Below are 22,500 nucleotides of genomic sequence, written 5' to 3'. Positions count from 1 at the left end.
CTGCTTTTTTGACAGATTGGTGGCCACAAACGCTCTGGAATCTCATTGACTTGCTTCACATACATAAGCAGTATATACAGATAAAGCTTGAAATCTGTGCTTTTAAATGCAACCCAAGCTCATTCTGAAAATGTAGTCCTGCGGACGTTTCTGGAGACAGCGGAATACGTCCCGGGGGGTACGTACAGCCGCGTTAATTTTTTTCAAGCGAACACTGCGGGGCGGTGTGACGCTGTTCCCTTTCGCGCTTGCCTTACCTCCTTGTGGAGGGCAACCCGTTTGTCCACTCAGCTCAGCGTGTACGTCAGCAGGCTCGAGATGCAGAGAGGGGTCGACCACGGTAACCGGTTTCGAGTCCGGGGAAGAGCAGCTCCAGCAATCAGGTTAGACAAAAACAGAATCCCAAAAATTAAGTGAACGAGTTTCGTGACAGGGTGAGAACGCGGCGAAATCCGAAAACGCGGTGGAATTTTAAAAAATCAGGGCTTTTGTTTTTTTGGACGGCTTTTGTGAACTGTTGCTCGGGTTTAGGGTAGCGAGCGGGAGAGCGGGTCGATCGGTAAAATTGGTTTGGTTCAGGGAAGGAGGAGGGCGAGTCGGCCGATTGGCCGGTCGCGCAGTCAATCATCCGGTCAGTCGGACAGTGGGTTCACGCGAGAACAGCGCGGGTGCTGAGGTGCAAAAAAGCGCGCAACAGCGGCCTCTCACGGATTCGCGAAAACAAAAACTGCAGCCGTACATACCCATTGGGACGTATTCCGCGGTCTCCAGAAACGTCCGCGGGACTACATTTCCACAATGAGCCGAGGTTCTACACTTGAAACAACTACAGCTACACTTCCAACTACACTTGAAAACAAAACTTTTTAGCTTTGTAATCTGTATGAAAAGAATGTGAGGTACAGTGCATCCTGTCAAACGCACATCACATGACAGCAACTACTCAAACGCCGATAAGCAAAGAGTCGCTGTCATTTCTGGAGGAGATTCAGTATCAAGACCAAGTTGTGGCCCTTGATAGAAAAAAGGTTCCCCACCCCTGATCTAGAGTATAATAATGCAACACAATCTCTTGGCAATTCATAACGTTTTCATTTAGTGGCTAATTCGTACGAATTCGTACATTCTAATTCGTACATTTTAGTACGCTTTGCTCATCCCCCAATGACGGTTGGGGTTGGGGGTGGAGTTAGGTGCCAACCCTCCTTTTTAAAATTGTACACTTTCGTACGATGGAATTCTTAAGAATTCGTACGAATTAGCCACTAAACTGACAAAATGTAAAATACTTACGTTTTCTCATGAGATCAGGCTGGATAATGTGTAGAACGGCCATAAATGAGGTTGGTGTCGTGATCTCGTTCCTTTCGAGTGCGCATGCGCATTAACTCGGGCAATCTGAATGCTGTTTTTATTTGATTAGAACGTTTAGAAACTAAACTTACGAGACAGCTGTTGATTCATCTATTGGTTATTCTAAATATGTAATATAATCATAAGCTTGGCAAACAGTTTGGGAGAATTTGATGTTTTGTCAGTATGATGACAAAGCATATTAAAACATTACAGAAATTAGGCATGATTTCCCAACGTTTTTTTTCAAGGTAGCAGATAAAAGGACGCCAAATTTTGTCAAATTGTTGGAGTTTTCTTTTCAAATAGTGCTTAATTCACTCCAAAATGTAACACTGAGTTTTAAGGTATTTGCTCAGGGTTAATCATTTTCAGTGAAGAGACATATTTGTACCCAAAGAGTCCACAGTAGTACCTCAAAGGTGCATTTTAGTGCCCAAATGTACCTAAAAAGTACCTTTGAGGTATGATTATTGACTCTTCAGGGATAAATATGTATCTTTAGAAAAGGTACTCCCCCAGTGACAGCTCCTGTACATTTATTTCTGGGAGTGTAGTGTATAGTTATTATTATTATACATTTAAACATTTATTATTGACATTTAAAGGTTTAAATAGGGTAATTAGGGTAACTAGGCAGGTTAGGGTGATTAGGCAAGTTATTGTATAATGATGGTTTGTTCTGTAGACTATCAAAAAAGAAATTAGCTTAAAGGGGCTGATAATTTTGTCCCTAAAATAGTTTTTAAAAAATTAATAACTGCTTTTATTCTAGCCGAAATAAAACAAATCATACTTTCTCCAGAAGAAAAAATATTATCAGACATACTTTGAAAATGTCCTTGCCCTGTAAAACATAATTTGGGAAATATTTAAAAAAGAAAAACAAATTCAAATGGGGGCAAATAATTCTGACTTCAACCGTATATCTATGTAAGTAAAATGCTATTTTCCAATAAGATCGGCTCATTTGTGATATTCTTTGTTCCAAAGAGGGTGCAGAAATTGCACACTTTCTTTAAGTAAATGAGATTTTTTTTTATCATTATTTAAATCACACGCCCATTGTGTTTTGGCACATTGGGACCACTGCTCTTGCAACACTTCCTGTTTCACACCAACATCTGTGTTCAGCTTCCCTTCCGAACAATGTAGAAAAAGTGCTCGATGTTCACGGAATGGAAATTATCTTTATCCATACGATTATTATTTTGTGCAATCACCAACCCATTCCCATACAGTAAAAAGAATGTTTGATTTTTCATAATTGTTAACAAACACAATGCATTCAAAAAATATATACTAAAAGACTATTGTGATCGCAAACAATTTATATGGGCTGAATTTTAACAAATGAATTAAGTTGAACATTACATTTAATTAGTTTGTTTAAATTCAGCCCATATAAATAGTTTGCAATCACTTGCCTTAAAAAGGTTTTGTACATTTATTGAATCATTTGTTTCAGTGCACTAACCCCCAGGTCATATCTCAGACTATTTTTAATTCTTATTTACCGTATAAAGCCATTTTAAATGCTTTAAATTTTCACGAATTATATCTAAGACTGTTATATAGTAACCAAAGAACTTGTAGTAAAAGGTACATTTGACATAAAGAGCTTTTATTCTGGCCACAGTAGAAAATAACGTCTCTGTATCGAGATTAAATATGAAGAACCCATTTCATTATGCGTGTCTTGAAGGTTTCTTAGATGTTTGATGTTGTCTGATAAAGAGGACATGAGAGATTGAGGAAATCTGCCCCTTCCTCTTTTCTTTCGCATTGTGCAACATTACTAGATTTCACAATAATGGAAGACGGGAGGAGATTTTGGTGTTGTTTATTATCGTTTCCCAGAGTCTTTTACAAATGATAGTCGAAGGATCACTTGATTTTGATGATCCCTTTAACGCATTTTGTTGAATTGAAGTTACATTGAACAGGCCAAATAATTCTGATTAGATTATAAGTAGACTGTTAGGTTTGGGGTTAGGGTAAGTTGACATGTACTTGCAATGTTTCTTATAGTCAGTTAAATGCCTGTTGAAGTAGTAGCATCAGCAGATGTTAAGCAGACAGTCTACTAATACTCAAAGTTGCATTGCAAATACACGACAATTACTTTTTAGTCAATAAAATGTGCAATAGGGACCATCAAATAAAGTCTTGCCCAATGTTTTTATTGGATGTTGACACGACACCACACACAACAAAAATGAATATAATTAGTATTGTCATCATTAATAATGTGGTAAATTGTTAAATATTTTTTGTCTCTCGTCAAAAAAACTGCTGTTTCAAAACTGTCCTGTGGTGGGACTGTCTTAAGAATAGTTTATTAAGTACAATTGTCATTAATTAAACAGGAAAACATTAAATAATAAATAAATACCTGAGGCCTAATTTTACAAGTGGCTATTTTAGTAAATGGCAATCATTCATTCATATATTTTACAAAAACATATGTTTCGTCACCGAAAACATGTCCTCTGGTGTAACACCACTGTATATGCTCATTTTAACCCTAACATTTACTACCCTTTTGTTTAATTTGAGATGAAAACATCAATTAAATGTTATTTTTTTGCATAAATCTGTTAATCAACCTTAGTCCTGATCAATACTACTTTTTTTAGAAAAGTGCGTGTGGATTTTAACCTTTTATATTTGCCAAGTTCACAAATGATGTCACTGATTTAGTGGGAAAAAACCCCAAAATAACTTATTTTTCTATATGAAAAGTAATTGTGTTCTTTTTGTAAAGACTGTATTGTTTAACCCAGGTTCATTCTGAAAATGTACCCCTATATACATTTCTGGAGAGTGCCAAATACGTCCCGGGAGGTACTTTTTTTTGCAGTTTTCCACCAGAGGCCGCTGTGTACAGTTTATGAGATCTCAAATTTGTTGTTCTCATGGAAATCCACTAGTGTCCACTGTCGACTGACTGACCCTCCTCCTTCCCTAAACCCAACCGATGGTGATTTTAATAAAAGAATGGACGACAACAATATGACAAGAAGCCACAAAGTACTTTGAATCCATTTAAAAAGCACAAAAATCAAGATAGAAGTGACACCACAAGTACGCAAAAGCTCCTCGAAGCAATTTGAGAGAAAAGTATGTAGAAAATAAATAATAAGAAAAGAACTGCGTAAATGGAAAAGCAGAAACTGTCATCCTCATTTGTGTTGGCAGGCATATTAAAGCACGCGGCTGAAGCAACACGCCAGACAGTGACAAAAGAAATCACGATGAACATAACAACTGCTTCTCTAGCAGGCGGTCTGCAGAGAACCACAGGCAATTAGCCCTAGCGAGGAGCAGAAATGCGGTTCGGCAGTCGCACAGAAGAGAAGGCCTTTATGTGAGCCGCTGATAAGGGAACGGAGCAGATCTTTAATACCGAGTCTTTTCTGTGCATTCTGAGATTTGGCAGAAGTCTATACCTCTAAGCTTGATTGCATTGGTTTGACCCAATTGTGTGCGGTAATAAGTAACGGAAATAAACTGGACAAGAGCTGAATGAGAACTTTAGAAATCCTATTTAGGCCTGCTATCATATTATTATAAAAACTTTAGACATACCGCATACTGTTACAGTATATTTGTGAATTTCAAAATGCATCTGCCTACTGCTTAATCAAATGAATCAGTCTTTTATGTGAAAGTTAATGAGGAATCAGAAACAAAAATATTTATGTTGCCCATTCAGGGGTACGTTTACCATCGACAGCCAACTAAACATAATTGCAATCTAAACAACAACAACATTGTCGACTAAAAAAGCCTCAAAAGCAGGGGCGTTGCTAGACATAAAAGCTCTACTGGGGCTGATATATCAGGTTTGTAGCCAGCCTATTAAAAGGAGTGATTCTTTTTTTCCAGATATTTACAGATATTCAATTCTTAAATACTGCATTTTAGTGACATTTTAAGCACTATTTTGTGCTGGATCGCTTGTCGGAGGGTCATCATTAATACACTTTTTGAAGCAACAAAAATACTTCCTACATTTTTGTCAAAGTGCTCATCATACTATTTTTGGTTTACAAAGATTTGTTTATTTACAAGTTGTTACATTGTTATATATAATGTAGTGAGATTAGAATTTTAGTAATATAAAAAATACTTATTTTAAATGCTAATTTATTATCATCCATCATAAAAAAAAAAAAAAAAATATATATATATATATATATATATATATATATATATATATATATATATATATATATATATTTTATATATATATACCAGAGGAAACCCACGCGAAGGCAGGGAGAACATGCAAACTCCACACAGAAATGCCAACTGAGCCGAGGTTCAAACCAGCGACTTTCTTGCTGTGAGGCGACAGCACTACCTTCCACTGCCTAGCCTTTCTCTACATTAAAATGTTAATTTGTATTTTGACACTACATAATATCAGCGCATTGTACAATAGACTTTTTTTACAAACATTCAAATGTTGTTTTTCAGAGCACAACAAAAGCAGTGCATTACTGAAGTAGGCTATTTTTCTACATTCACCTTGTTTCTCAATATATACCATCTAGATCAGTGTTTCTCAACTGGTGGGTCGTGACCCAAAAGTGGGTCGCGGGAACATTTTCGGTGGGTCACGGAGTGTGTGGTCAAAAAAACAACAACAGTTAAATTTATTTATTTATTTTTATTTCTTTGCTTATACCGGACTTTTATTTTGAAATCTGTGCGCAACAACCCTACCGTTTGAGATGTGAAATTTCATTTAATTATTGCAACAAATATGTCGAAGCGCAAGTACGACCCCGAATATGTAAAGTATGGATATATACATATATATATTGATGACAAAAAAGCCTCAGTGTCATATGTAGTGAGGTGCTCGCATAAGAGAGCATAAAACCTTCTAAATTAAAACATTTAGAAACCAGAAAACATGTTTTATTAACAGTTTATTATTAACAGTTTTTATCGTTTTTACTTTGTAATATTCTATAATTTGATCCATTTTGTTAAATGACCGCAATAAAATATTGTTTATTTGTAAGTCTTGGTGAATTTCTTACGATGTATCTGTCACTACTTGTTCATGTTAACAAATAAATACAAATTAAGTATAATTCCTGAAACGGTATTATAGTTCCTAAAAATTTGGGTCGCGGCTTGATGACCATGTAAAAATGTGGGTCCTATGGCCAAACCAGTTGTGAACCCCTGATCTAGATAGTTCGATTGAACTGAAAAGTTAGTTTCCTCATTTCTAGGGTTGTAAAGCAGGAGCAGGAACAGACACGTGTGTTGGGGTTTCACAAGAGTTTCCTGCTTCGGTTTGTGCTTGTGGTTCAGGATGGCATAAAGGACATGCCACAGAAACACAGCAGTGACGCTTTCCTCAGAGCAAAGAAATCTTTCTCAGAACTGCAGCTAGACAGGATCTTTATCAACTCTTTTTTTTTTTTTTCTTTTTTTTTACCAGACCTCGCTGGGCACAAACTACACAAGATGTCGGGATTTTTAATGTAACATCAACAACCTACAGATAGATGCCTTTAAAAGACATTACCGTATGTATCATGTTTATGCTTATATCATTCACATAAACAGCAATTCATTATAGATATATTTAACAATTATACACTTTTAAACTCTACAGTTTATCTTAACTTTATCAAATGAAATAAGTTTATTTAACTCAAAATTGGCTGAGAGTTAATTCTACTCATTTGAAGAGTTTTAAACTCAGTGTTGAAGGTAATGAGTTAATTAAACAACTCATTACTTCAACTTAAATGGAGTAAGTTCACAGTACTCATATAGATTCGTTTTTAACTCAAATGGTTTGTAACAATGGGTTTTCACAATCGATTTGTGTAGGCACGACATGAAGGAATTAAGTTAACTTATGCGTTTTTACAAATGTAAGTGGATTGAACATAAAACAATTAAGTTGTGCCATCAAAAAAAAAACTCAAGAATTGTGTTGATTTGGCTCATTTTAAATAAGTAGTTTGAACAAACATAAACATCATTTAACTTTTGTGTAATTAAATACCAAATGTTGTATTTTAAATACCCTAGAGTGTCAAAGTGTAAAGAATTACCATCACTGTCAATAAATATTTATGATTGTATGAAATATTGACTGTTGTTACACTGAATTCAGTAAAACATAAACCATTCTTGAGATTTTTTGGGGACAACGTTTTAATTTACTCTCAAAAAATAATGTTTGCTGTTTGTTCAAACTACTTATTTAAAATGAGCTGAATCAACACAGTTCTTGGGATTTTTGGGGGGACAGCTTAATTGTTCAGTCAACTTAAAATTGTAAAAACAATTAAGTTCACTTAATGGATTTGTGTGGACCCAGCATTTTTTTTTTACAGTAAATAAATTTAATTCACACTAAATATGATGATTTAAATACATCTATGTTACGTAAATGTACAAAATAGAGTGTATTTATAATTATGAAGATGAAAAGCGTATTAAAGTGTCTGATTTACATTACTGTAACAAAATGCTGGTTTCACACAATCAATTTGTGTGGGCACGACATGACGGAGTTAAATTAATTTATTAGTTTTCACAAATGTAAGTGGATTGAACATAAAACAATTAAGTTGTCCCATTAAAAAAAAAACTCAAGAATTGTGTTGATTCAACTCAATTTAAATAAGTAGTTTAAACAAACATGAACATCATTTAACTTTTGTGTAATTAAATACCAAATGTTATATTTAAAATACCCTAGATCACAGGTTTCAAACTCAGTTCCGAAAGGGCCGCAGCTCTGCACAGTTCAGTTCCAACCCTAATTAAACACACCTGATCAAACTAATTGAGTCCTTCAGGCTTGTTTGAAACCTACAGGTAAGTGTGTTGGAGCAGGGTTGGAACTAAACAGTGCAGGGCTTCGGCCCTCCAGGAACTGAGTTTGACACCCCTGCCCTAGAGTGTCAAAGTGTAAAGATTTAATGTCGCAGTTAATGAATATTCATGATTGTATGATATATATCGACTGTTATTACACTGAATTTGGTAAAACATACACAATTCTTGAGATTTTTGGGGGGAAATGTTTTAATTTACACACACAAAAAATGATGTTTGCTGTTTGTTCAAACTACTTATTTAAAATGAGCTGAATCAACACAATTCTTGGGAGTTTTTGGGGACGACTTAATTGTTATATTCAGTCAACTTAAACTTGTACAACCAGTAAACACCATTTTTGAGTGTTTTTACAAATAACTGTGCAATTACATACCAAATGTTATATTTTAAATAACCTGGAGTGTCAACGTGTATTTAACATCACAGTTATAGAATATTAATGATTTTATGATATATCGACTGTTGTTACTCTAAAATCATGTCAAAAAGTCTAATTAATCAGGACACATTTCAATGACGTTTGCTGTCTTTTTTTTTTTCAAACTACTTATTAAAAAAAGCTGAAACAACACAATTCTTGAGGTTTTTGGGACAACTTAATTATTTTATGTTCAGTCAATTTAAATGTGTACAACACTAACTAAGTTCTCTGAAATGGTAACACGGTTTTGCTTTTTCTTTCAGTCATCATAACCATGGCATCCGTCTCGCTTGTGCTTCTGCTGTGGATGTATATTTATGTTGTGATAAAAGGTAAATATACATTTTTACAAATCTTATTACACACAAAAAAGTATGTTTGCTGAAACTACTTATATAAAATGAGCTGAAACAACACAATTCTTGAGTTGTATTTTGGGACAACTTACTTGTTTTATGTCTATTTCCACTTCAATTTGTAATAACCGTTGACAGTGTAGGGACAACATGAATTGTGTAAAACCCAGCATTTTTTATAGTGTATATGCTCACAAAAAGTATGTTTGTTGTTTGTTCAAACTAAGATAAAATGAGCCGAATCAAGACAATTCTTGAGTTTTTTAATGGACAACTTAATTCTTTTATCTTCAATCAACTTCAATTTGTGACAAAAAAACAAATAAGTGAAATTCATTCCTTCACTGTTAAACTCAACAGTCAACTTTATCAATTAAATGAGTGTAGAAACTCTAAATGTACTGAAAGTCAATTCTACTCATTTGAAAAGAGTTTTGAACTGTGTTGAAGGTAAAGAGTAAATTAAATACCTCATTACTTCAACATAAATGGAGTAAGTTCATAGTACTTTAACTCAAATGGTTTGTAGCAATCGGTTTCCTCAAACAGTTTTAGTTGCCTGAACTTATTGGCATTTACAGTGTTCTTGTTGTCACAACACAACAAGATTGTGTAAAACATTTTTACAGTGCGTGATTACAAGATCCTTTACTGTCCTTTGTCTGACTTAAAACAAGTTATCTAAAAAGAAACAAAAACAGTTACCTTTTCATTCATTTTCATTTTATTTTCACACATATTTTGGACTATTTCATTTATTACAGCAGTCATGACAGTTAAACTTACTCTTTTTTTTTCTGATGTCGTGCAACAACACACATTTTGAAATAGCTTCATTGGAGGATGTTGTCGGGAACATGCCACGCAATGCTAAGTCACGAGACCTGTGAAGTGGTTTGGTATTATTTGAGCTTAACTAATGTTATTTTAGCTCAATCTTTTTCTCATCGTGTTCACTTATATGATTATTTTGAATGTTTGTAGTTGATAGTAAAATTATTTATGCTTTTTTATTATTCTGCCAAGTAATAACAAATATAATTACAATTGAATCAAAATGTTTATATATATACAAATTCAAGCTTGGTAAACTCTGACCTGCGAAACTGCATCACTTGACTGTGTGAGACCCATCGAGGATCAAAACATGAACTCTCTGGACAGAAATTTAAAACATGGAGCAATCGCTTGCTTTTAAAATGTCTAATAATCTTGTTTAATCCCGCCCCTTTTCGCAGCGCTGCACGACAGAATATCGCATGCTCAAACTCTAGTGTGACCGCAGCTTAAGAGCTTGATTAGCTAGACCAGGTGTGTCTGATTGGGGTTGGAACTAAACTTTGCAGGACACCGGCCCTCCAGGACCGAGTTTGGGCACCCCTGGTCTATACAAATCTGAGTTCTTCCATAAAATGCAAACTAAATGCTAATAAAAGCTAAATATTCATTAATTTTCCATCAACTTAAGTCCTTTTATTCATCAGGGGTCGCCAAAGAACAGTGGCTCAGTGGTAAGCACTGCACCTCACAGCAAGAAGGTTGCTGGTTTAAGTCCCAGCTTGGCCATTTGGCCTCTTTGTATGAAGTTTGCATGTTCTCCTCGTGTTGGTTTGGGTTTCTCTCAGGTGCTCTGGGCCGGCTTCCCCCACAGTAAACACATGCCCTTAATGTGAATTGGATAAACTAAATTGGCCATAGTGTATGTGTGTTAACGAGAGTGTATGGGTGTTTTCCAGTACTGGGTTACAGCTTTGTAAAAAATGTGTCGGAATAGTTGGTGGTTCATTTCGCTGTGGTGACCCTTGATAAATAAGAGACTAAGCCAGAGGAAAATGAATGAATGATAATAAAGGCCAGTAAATCATAAATAGTGTGATTTGTGACTTAAACTGTAGTGTTACCTTGCACATTTACTACCGACAGTGACTGGAGCATCATCGTGTGGGAATGTCTACACGCCTGCGCCTGTGGTTTTGGCTGGATCTCCGGTTTCTGTGTCCTGCTCCATCGAGGAAGACTGCCCCCTGACCAAAGGCAAAGTGTTTTACGTGCAGTGGAGGATCGACGGCCAGGTTGTCCCAAGAAATTACACCAATCAGGAGAGTAACATGACATACAGTGTGCTCATACCTCGCCTTCAAGACACAAGCGCAAGCATACTCTGTCTTGTGTGTGTTCAGGAGGACTGCCAGATTGTGGATGGAGTGGAAGTTAAAAATGGAAGTGAGTATGTGCTTGAATTCATATCAAAGTCTACAGGTTTTACCTGGTTGACTGGCATGGTGTTAGACTAGCAAGGGTTTTAGCCATTTCCAAGCCTGGAAGATGAGTAGCTCAAACCAAGCGGGGTAAAGTTGGTCTTATATTCACACATTCAGACTTTCTCCTTAATAATATAATATAAAAGTAATGTTTGCATATTCTAAATAGAGAAAACATATTAGCAGTCAATGAATATCAAAGTACAGCATTCCTCACAGTCAATTAAATGGTGCTTATGTTGTTTTCAAGTCTTGCTTGTGTAACGGAGGCCAGCTAGTAAGTGCTGTGCAGGTAAACCTCACTCCTCTGACCTCTAAAGAACGCTAGAGGCCATGGTCTTTAGCCTCCTTGTTAGAGCAACTGACTCCCATGCGGAAGGTTGCCGGTTCGATACCAGCTCGAATTGGGTTGGGTGGTGTAAGACTGGCGGGGTTACAATGGTGCCGTGACCCGGATGGGAGTGAGGTTTAGGGGGGTGAGTGTAACGGAGACCAGCTAGTATGTGCTGTGCAGGTAAACTTCACTCCTCTGACCTCTAAAGGTGCTCTAGCGACAGATGCTAGAGGCCATGGTCTTTAGTGTCCTTGTTAGAGCAACCGACTCCCATGCAGGAGGTCGCCGGTTCGATACCGGCTCGGAGCGGTGGGGTTACATTTGCGTGTGATTTCAGAGCCATTATTCAAAGTACAATATATAGGCACAGTGTCACAGTTCAAAAATGAGGGAATGTTCGAGTATAAAACCATCTTTAGCTCAATTTTAAACCAGCTTGACCAGACATATTAGGATTTTCTTTAATCAAAGGTTAAGCACAATTGGAAAATACAGAAAATGTACCAATAAACTAACCAAATACATGATTCATCACCAAGACAATTGGGTGAAATATTATTCAATTCAGCAAGTTTGTAATTTACTCAGCAGCATTTTTAATAGAGACTTCAACAACTTTACAAGGTGAATGCAACTGTTTTTATAACAATCACAAAATCTCCCCAGTCTGGTGATGAGCAGTGTTGGGTAAAAATTAATACATTACCATTTTTAAGCTACATTAACATGGCATAACTCGTACTTTCAGATTATACATAAGTATCAACATACTTTAAGATTACTTCCCCTAAAAAGTAACTAACACATTTAGTTACTCTTTAAAATTGACTTAAGACTGTAATATATTATGCTTTATGTTTAACACTGGTGAGGAGTAACACTTTTTTTAGCTGGTGGACCAGCCTGGTTTTAGTCATCTCCAACTGGATGTTTTTCCGACTGGAAGATGACCAGCTAAAAGTGAACATGGTCTAAATTAATAGGACTTAAACAAAAGAAATCATATAAACTTATAGGAATCACGTCATTAGAATATTTGTAGTGTTTCTTAAAGAGTTAATATATATATAACATATCAATGTTCTTCCTGAAAATAAAAAATGAAGAGTTGTCCTTAAGAATTTACATTTATGGATGTTCAACTTGGCCAGAGATTTTAGCAGATTAATAATAAATCTAAAGAGAAAATGGTGATTTTTTTTAATTAAGTGTTTTAAGCAGAATTGCAAAATACAGAAAACTCACCACTAAATAGTTTTCAAATACATGATTCATTTCTTCTTCAGACTGAAAGCAACTGGGTGAAATATTATTAAATTGAACAAGTTTGTCATTTACTGAGTAGCATTTTTAATAAAGACTTTAAAACTTTACAAGATGAATGGAACTGATTTCCCAAGAATCACAAAATCTTCTCAATCTGGTAAAAATAATGGAAGGTGGATGCTGCACACTGGTGGTGGATGAGGAGATTCCCACCATTGTGTAAAGTGCTTTGAGTGCCCAGAAAAGCGCTATATAAATGTAAGGAATTATTATTATTATTATTATTTTTATTTGGATCAGCTGTGTTTGAATAGAGTTGGAGCAAAGTTGTGCAGAGCTGCGGCTCTCCAGGAATTGAGTTTGAGACCTATCCATTAAATCTAATATACTGTCTACTCCTATTTTCTGCAGTTCTATAAATAAAATTACCCTTCCTGTAATTTTGATTGTAAAATATTCAGATTTTGTCTTTACAGATCCGCCAGTTCCTCATAACCTGAGCTGTGCTTTGACTTTAGTGAAAATGCCCAGCCTCCGGTGTGACTGGAATCCTGTTCAGGAAATAGCAAATCTTCCTACCAACTATACTCTGCATTTATTTAGGTATGCGTAATTATTTATTTGATCTTTATTTTTTTATAATTTTCGAGTTATTTTATGATTACTCCTTAAAGGAATAAAGTTCACACAAAAAAAAAAAACTTTTATGAATTGTTTTAATTTCTGTTGAACACAAAATATAATATCAGAAAAAAGCAGCTACTGGCATCCATAAGAGGAACAAGAAATGGATGCCAATTGCTGCTCTTGTGTAAGTCTTTCATTGATTTCGACAGAAGAAAGAAACTTACAAAGGTTTGCAACAAGTGGAGGATGAGTAAATGATGACAGAATTAAACATTTTTGGGTGAAGTATGCCTTTAAAGGGGGTCTATTATGCAAAAATCACCTTTATTCGGGCTTTAAACACAGCTTTATAACAGCAGTGTGTGAATATAAGCAGCTCCTAATGGTGAAAATGATTTAATTCTATTATTTATAATCACACTTGATAAAAACAGTGAGCTGAAACACATTGATTGACATTCTGCTTTGTACGTGTCATCGGAGGGGGAAAGCCCCGCCCACTAGTGACCATCTCTCCCTCATTAGCATTCGACATAAGTATTGTTTTTGAATCTGCCACTATGCTGACACACGGGCATTTGTAGCTCCGCCCTCTTTGAAAAAGTGCACAATCTCATTTGAATTTAAAGCGACAGTCACCAAAACACCACAATTAGGATCAAAACCCAAAAGGGGAAAATTCAAAGAGTTATAACGCATTATTTGAGTGTTATTTTGAGCTGAAACTTCACACACACACACACACACACACACACACACACACACACACACACACACACACACACACACACACACACACACACACACACACACACACACTCCAGGTGCATCAGAGACTTAATTTACATCTTGTTACTAAAGGCATAATAGGTCTCCTTTAAGGAGGTCTTGCATGACAGTCAAGCACATCTCCCCTTACATATGTCCTTTACCACTGAACATGAAGATGTTTTGAGTTTTTGTTTTGGTTTAAATAGTGAATCTCTAATGATGATGATGGAGATTAGTAGTAGTAGTTTAATTCAATTCGGTTCATATTTAATTCTATACACTGCAAACAAATGCTTTTCTTACTTAGATTTGTTGTCTTGCTTCTAGTCAAAATATCTGCAAATTCTTAAATCAAGAAGCATTTTCTAGACAAGCAGAACATTTTGTCTTGTTTTAAGAAATAATATGCCAAAACGAAGTGAGTTTTTCCTTAAATCAAGCAAAATAACCTGCCAATGGGGTGAGCAAAGTTATCTTATTTTTTTGATTTGTGATAAGATTATTTTGCTTACCCCATTGGCAGGTTATTTTGCTTGATTTAAGGAAAAACTCACTTCGTTTTGGCATATTATTTCTTAAAACAAGACAAAATGTTCTGCTTGTGCAGACTTTTAGATATTTGCACTAGAAACAAGACAAAAAAAAATCTACAGTAAGTAAGAAAAGCATTTTTTGCAGTGTAGCACTTTTACAATGTAGGTTCTGTCAAAGCAGCTTAAAAGTTCACGAAACCTTCGAGTACTTTTTTTGAGATTTTAGCAGATTTGTGTGTGTGTTGAGCATCAGTTAAGACAATGTTAGCACCTGTCAGCTGTAATTGTGGGAAAAACTGGATCATTTTGAGCTTTGTCAAATAATTTCAGCTTTCAGGTTTAAAATTATTTTTGGGGCGGATAAAAATCGGCGACGTAATGCAAAACTGCAAGTGCAAAGATGACGCGTCACTTTCTCATTATTATTCATATTCATAGCTGAGTTTTCTTATCCTATGAGGAGAGCCGGCTTCTTAATTATTTATGACTGCATGTGCTTTCCGAAGGCAAAGCAGACCTGCCAGTGCCAAGCTGTGAGACACAGACCCACGGCACACAGTATTTAGCGGTTAATAAAGGGTCGTATGTGCTTGTTTCCATGATCCACAGGGTTTGTTGCATGTTTTTCCCTGCAATGCTGTCAGGGCCGCCGATACAGCAAAGCTGTTTGTATGCAGCAAGCATTTTTGTCGGGAGAGCAGTACGAGAATTGGAGAATGGTGGACGTTGTCTTTTATCAGGAGTTTGTTCACATTTAGACACAGCGCTGTGCTGCTGTGTTTGCCTAAATGCTCCAGATTACCAACAGGGCTAATGGTTAAAATAGACAGGGCAAGAGACCTGCTGCACTGAGTCTGCATTCAGACCTGGAGATTGAGGAAGAATCCTCATTTATAGTGTTTATGTGAACACGATTATCTTCATAATGATATAAATTGTGGTTGTCTGTATATGAAATTACAAATAACAAATGTAGCGGGGGGATTAAATTACTGTATATTTCTTTGCATTTTACCTTATAAACTCCTCATGGTTTGTGTCTCATTTTGTGAGCCAACTGACAACAGTTGTTCACTCCCCTCCTTCTCCCCTGCTGGCCACGCCCACTCCTTCCCTTTGCTCATGGAGCTCCACCCCCATTATGATGCATCTTTTGAAAAAAAAAAAATCTGATGTAGAGCTGAACCGAAAGTGGGGGGCGTCATGACCCTTTAACATAGAAGTTCTACCAGAAAGAAGCAGATAAATGTTTTGATATTTATCGTGAATTGATGGATAAATGTAAGTTTGTTACTGTCCTTTTATAAAGCCCTTTGGCTTAAGCCTATCTATGTTGTAGAGCTCTGGATGAGCTGGCAGATCCTGCCTAAAGATGAAGGCAGGGTGAAGCCAATCCCTGAGGGGAGACGAGGCCAACCTGGTGGTGGTGGGGAGGATGGAGGGAAGCTTTCGCAACGTCACCTGAGTACAGCAACACAGATTGTTTAGATGGGTTTATATGTACCGCGCTTGGTTGTTATAGGATGACGAGATAACTTTTATAAATGACGTAACATACCAGTCTTCCTGGCAGAACTATTGCTAAAGCTTTAATTTTTAGTAAGTTGAAACAGTGTCAGTCCAGTTTTCAGAGTTGAAGTTCAGTTTAGTTACATGTTTCACTGCTGAAAGTCCAAAGTTTAAAGGGCAAATCCATAAATGTGCAGCCCCAAAAGTCCAAAACCAAGCAAGCCAGAAGTGACAACCACATTCCTGACAGACAATTTTGTGACAGACAAAGGAGACATCCAAAACATGCAGTGCTGGTGGTCCTCCAGGAACGTGGTTGAGAAACACTGATGTAGAGAAAAATTCAACTTGATTGCTGACGTAACTATTGTACATTTTATTCATTTGATTTTTCCAGGGCCAAGTCACAAAAGGTTTATGCGGTCCCACCCGGGCAGCACTTCTACGTGGTTCCACGGGACGCATACGGCTATTTTACTGAGCTGGAGATTTCTGTGACAGCAGCGAATGTCTTTGGAAACACAACCACTGATCCTCTGAAACTCACCCCTTTGAACACAGGTAAACGGGTCATTTAACTGATAAGACTTTAAATGTGAGCTGATGAATATAGGGGTTTTGCTAATATATACACTTACCGGCCACTTTATTAGGTACACCTATGTCTTCAGAACTGCCTTAATCCTTAGTGGCATAGATTCAACAAGGTTCTGGAAATATTACTCAGAGGCTGCGTCCGAAACCGCATACTTCTATACTATGCAATATGTATGCGAGCCGAGTAGTGTGTCTGAATTCATTAAATTCGAAAATCAGTATGCGAGAAGTACCCGGATGACTTATGACTTTCGGCGAGATTCCGGAGTGTGTATTCCATGCACGCTGCGCTATCCCATGATACCCCACGAGGGAACTCATGAATGGGTGTAAAGCGACGCAATTGACGCAGGTAGGTCATGTGACTATGACAAAATGGCGGATGTAGTACGTCCAAACTCCATTCATACTTTTCACATTCTGTAAAGAACGTACTATTCTAACGGCCGAGTAGTACGTTTAAATTCAAATGTAGTACCTACTGAGTAGTACGCGGTTTCGGACGCAGCCTAGAGATTTTGCTCAATGCTGATATGATAGCATCATGTAACGAGTGGTTATTTAAGTACCTGTTGTCTTTCTATCAGATGGAACCAGTTCATTCTCCTCTGACCTCTGGCATCAACAAGGCATTTGCGCCCACAGAACTGCCGTTTTTAAAAATGGCGTTTCCTTTGTTTTTATTATCCTGCTTGTCCACAAGCGAGTGACATGTCTCTGTAAACCAAAAGCAATCAGCTTGGTACCTTTTTTGGTACCACTTCAAAAAGTGTTATGGTACGGTTCTTCTTTAGATACCTTTTGACAGTGGAAACGACCATAAAAGCGTACCGAACCATACCGAATCGTACCACTCAGTGGAAACGGGCTATTACTGCAAATTTAGCAAAAGTGAAATGCACAATATGTCCTCAAGAGGGAGCTAGATCTACGTTACAATTACAATACAATTTAAGGGCTCTATTTTGACGGTCCATGCGCAGAGCGCAAAATGCAGGGCGCAAATGCTTTCAGGCGGTGTCAGGACGCGTTTTTGCTAATTTAAGGACGGGAAATCTGCCTTGCGCCGTGGTTCTAAAAGGGTTGAGTTTATTTTCTTCATAAGTTATAGGTGTGTTTTGAGAATAAACCAATTAGAGTCTCATCTCCCATTCCTTTTAAGAGTCAGCTGCGTCACGCCAAGAGCGCATTCGCTATTTACAGGACGCAAAGTAAGTCTAAGTGGAAAAACTGAGCATTTCACAAACAAACAGTTCACAGTTGACAGTTCTTTAACAGAAAACTGTTAAACAGAACATCTACTGCGTGAGAATGAGGGATAATGGATCTACTTTTACATTCGCTCGTGGATAGGGACACCTTTACGCACAGACATCAATTAGTCTATAAATAAATACTTTTGTTTGTTAAGCGCAAATATTCGTTTCAAAACTATTTCTAAATTCAGTTCTAATTTCCAGCAAACGAATAAATGAATAATAATAGCAAAGTGTGCTCAAAAACCTGAGTTATATCCTAAAACACATGCTGTGCCCCATATGGTCTAAAACATGACAGGTGGGCAAATCTAAGCTTGTTTTTAATAAAACAAATATAAATATGGATATAATAAATAATACTGCTAATAATAATAACATTATACAAAAGCAAATTGTTATGAATGAACTGAAAAAGCCTCCCGAGATGAAGAAGACATAAAAGCAGTGATTTTTCATATTTATGTAGGCTAGAAAATAATATGTTTTTTAATATTTTAATCTTTTATATTTATATTCTATATCTATTCTTATTATATCCTATATATATCCTTAATATTTAATATTTTTCTTATGTAAAGATATTTGCCTATTGCTCTCTTGTGTGTATTAAGCAGTGTGTAAGCGAGGAGTAACTCTGCGCCGGAGTTTAGACCGGGTTTGTTTTGGTCTAATGAAAAATCTATTATAGTTTCTCAAAATAGCAACGCGCCAGCGGTCCGCCTCAGAACGCCTTCCTTTTTAGACCAGAACACCTATGGGCACACAAATGAGCGCTAATGCATTTGCTATTTAAACAGCGTAGCGCAACGCCTCAAAACGACTCTTGCGCCAAGCTGAAACTACCAAAAGACTATTGCGCCGCGTCTTGCGCCACACTGCGCCGGATGTATGATAGGGCCCTAAGTGTGTTGCATTATATTTTAGCCTATTTGATGAGTATTACAGATTCTACACTACACTGTCACTTATACACAATCCTGCATCAGGTAATTAAAAATAAATTAATTAATTAAAAATATTGATCTTCTCTGAATGGAAGAACAAGCCATGAAAGTAGTTATAAAAAGCCCAAAATGTCCATAAAAAAGATGTTGAGTGTTTATTACTGTATTTTATTTCAGTGAAGTTTGATCCTCCAAGTATTACCAGGATTGAAGCTCACAGGTATGGCTGTTTAAAATACAGCTGGAGTCTTTCGGAGACTCAGAAATGGCTGCAGTTGACCTTCATTGTGCAGTTAAGATTGAAAACCGTGAACAACCAGCCAAACAAAGACCTGGTGAGTCAAAGCTAAACACGATGACATCACTTTTCCACAAGGTGAGACTGTCAGTTATCTAAAAAGGTGTCTAAAATGTTTTTATTCTGCTTTAGGTTTATACCTCCAGGCAGTTACAGCTAAATCCGATTGAAGTGTGTAGCCTCCTCCATTGGACAGATTACAGAAGCACAGTGAGAGTGAAATATTATGCAACTAGTGAATGGAGTGAATGGAGTGACCCAAAAACTGCTACAACACTTAATAAGGGTAAGGAATGATTTCAGTATGGCTCCCACATGGGCGATCGTAGATTTAAGCATCTCCAAAATAATTAAAAAAAAAAAAAGTTTAGTTTTTTATCATTTTTAAAGGGCTTGGATTTGACCCCTTTTACAACAAGTAAGATAAGATTTTGGTGTCTCCAGGATAAAGTTTCGGTAAAGTTTCAGCTCAAAATACCCATCAGATTATTTATTAACGCTGCTGAAACACTTTGATTGACATTCTCCCTTTGTACGTGTCTTCAGAGGGGGAAAGCCCCGCCCTCTAGTGACCATCTCTCCCTCATTAGCATAGGACGTTAGTCTTGTTTTTAAATCTGCCACCATGCTGACACAGGGGCATTTGTAGCTCTTTTGAGAGGTGCGCGACGGCCACGCCGAGGACTATGCGTCTTTGATGCAGAAATATTATCAGCCTTTAGCCCTCACGAAGGCTGACACGCACCTCTCAAAAAATGTAAATACACGATGATGCATGGCGACGCATCAGAAGCTCTGTGATTGGTCGCCTTGGTAGCTGTGCTGAGTGTGGGTGGTACTGATGGAGCCCGATGGAGCGAGTGTTTTACAAGTGTCAAGTCACGTGAAGGAGCTCCAGATCGAAACTTTTGTTTTGTGTTTACCTCATGATTAAAGTTGTTGCCCGTCCGCCAGTTCCTGCCTCTGAATGAGCTAGTTTTAGCTACTTATAGCGTTCATAAAAAAAAAATACCAGCAAAGAAACTTGACACAGAGGAACATATAAACCTACTGCCTGCTAGCGTTTTGGAAGTGTTATTGCAGACCAACACAAACAGCACGCAGAAGTCTAGTTGCACGACTACCTGCAAGGCAGGCATCATGGGTCATGCCGATCACTTGACGCAGAATTGTAAACCAGGAGGAGGCTATGGGAGTGAGGCTTATGTGTATGAGTGTGGCCTCCGTTACACACTATACTACAATATGCATTGGCTTTTTTAAAAATAGTTATAAATAATACACTTTAGTATGGTTCAAAAGCTTTATACTATAAATTACTATTGCATTTTAGTTTAATTACAGGTGCGCGGGCAAGTGTAGTGCTTTGAAAGAGTAGAAATGTATGTAATCAACGCCTAATATCTTGCTATTCACTTTACTGACCCACGAGGGTGTTTAAAACTCTAAATCAAAATTCAAAGCAGTCACGTGGTTATAGTTGAAAATGACGCTTCGGACGTCACTGATCATGTGACGATGGCAAAACGAATCAAGCTCCAGTTCACTGCTTCACTGCGAGATGTATCATTTTTTTTGATACAGTGCACAACGTCACAACACTACATAATAGATCCCCCTTAATTTTAGTGAATTTATATACAATTTTTTTTATACTAAATAACAGCAGGAAAACAAGTTTTCTTCACAGCCTTCTTAACTCAGATCTGTGTTTCAGCTCCAGCAGGCCGTCTGGACACTTGGCTTAAAGTGAACAATCAGACCGCACAACTCTACTGGAAGGTGAGAGTCCTGAAGCAATCTCACAGCAATTTCTAATATTGTGGTGTAATGGCTAAATTGTGTTCATTTGTACAATCTCATCCGTTCAATTTGCTCATCCTCCAAAGAGACGCATGGTTAGGATTTAGGAGCATGCCTCCTTTTAAAAATTGTACATTTAGTTTAGTTTATTTACAAATTGACAGTACAGGGTACTGCAGCACAAATCCCCTGACTAATAAATAAATAAATATTAAAAATACAGGTAAAAACAATAATAAACAAGATAAAAACAATAATTAAAAAACATCAACAATTTATAAGTTATGTAAACAACAATTTTAGAGTACGAAGAATAAAGGAGAGTTCATAACGTTTGGTTTTACTTCTGGGTACAGCAAATGTCTGATGTCGCCGAAGACATTAAGATGACTTGGGCAGGAAACAATGCAGTGGTGATAAACAGTCATTATTTTAGTGAGAGTACGTAGAGTGGCTTCCTCACGAATTTCACTCAGTGTTGGAAAAGTTGAAGTTGGAATACCTATTATGGGACAGCATTGCTTTTGGATCATCTCTTAACTCCTCAGAGATACTTTAAGGTAGTCATACTCAAGAACTGGCCGTATAAAAGTCAAGTACACTTGCATTAGAACATCACAAGGAAGACCTGTTTTTTTTGGCTTTGCAAAGATAGTGTACACTCACCGGCCACTTTAATAGGTACACCATCTGCTCAATAAACCAAATATCTAATCAGCCAATCACATGGCACCTACTCAATGCAGTTAGGCATGTAGACATGGTCAAGACGATCTGCTGTAGTTCAAACTGAGCATCAGAATGGGAAAGAAAGGGGATTTAAGTGACGTTAAACGTGGCATGGTTGTTGTTGCCAAACAGGCTGGTCCGAGTATTTAGATACTGCCGATCTACTGGGATTTTCACGCACAACCATCTCTAGGGTTTACAGAGAATGGTCTGAAATAGAGAAAATATCCAGTGAGCGGCAGTTCTGTGGGCGAAAATGCCTTATTGATGCCAGAGGTCAGAGGAGAATGACCAGACTGGTTCCAGCTAATAGAAAAGCAACAGTGACTCAAATAACCACGTTACAACTGAGGTCTGCAGAAGAGCATCTCTGAATGCACAGCACGTCCAACTTTGAAGCAGATAGGCTACAGCAGCAGAAGACCACACCGATACTAGTAAGGTGTACCTAATAAAGTGGCCAGTGAGGGTGTTCTGTGATGCACCTTCGAAATCATTTACCTAACATGTGTGTCTCAAGAAAGATCAGAGGACATATACACACCCAGCAA

General features: G+C 37.1%; 2 protein-coding genes across 6 annotated transcripts in view; one reads left to right on the top strand and one right to left on the bottom strand.

The window, feature by feature from the left end:
- The window catches only part of limd1a (LIM domains containing 1a), a 179,417-nt gene that overhangs the window by 37,717 nt on the left and 119,200 nt on the right, over positions 1 to 22,500 (bottom strand). The window lies entirely within an intron of this gene.
- Positions 1 to 22,500, top strand: part of csf3r (colony stimulating factor 3 receptor) — a 320,054-nt gene that overhangs the window by 283,327 nt on the left and 14,227 nt on the right. For 2 of the 5 annotated variants that reach the window (XM_087284875.1, XM_087284876.1), the window contains 8 exons: positions 6,821 to 6,908; positions 8,926 to 8,994; positions 10,942 to 11,241; positions 13,356 to 13,482; positions 16,717 to 16,880; positions 19,297 to 19,454; positions 19,550 to 19,703; positions 21,135 to 21,199. In XM_087284875.1, the coding sequence (XP_087141001.1) occupies positions 8,937 to 8,994; positions 10,942 to 11,241; positions 13,356 to 13,482; positions 16,717 to 16,880; positions 19,297 to 19,454; positions 19,550 to 19,703; positions 21,135 to 21,199 (1,026 nt within the window). In that variant the 5' untranslated portion in view covers positions 6,821 to 6,908; positions 8,926 to 8,936. 5 annotated transcript variants of the gene reach the window in all.

This window comes from Danio rerio, chromosome 16 (assembly GCF_052040795.2).
Source record: "Danio rerio strain M-AB ecotype USA chromosome 16, GRCz13ab, whole genome shotgun sequence".
Lineage (NCBI taxonomy): Eukaryota > Metazoa > Chordata > Actinopteri > Cypriniformes > Danionidae > Danio > Danio rerio.
This window is presented reverse-complemented; position numbering and strand designations above follow the sequence as displayed.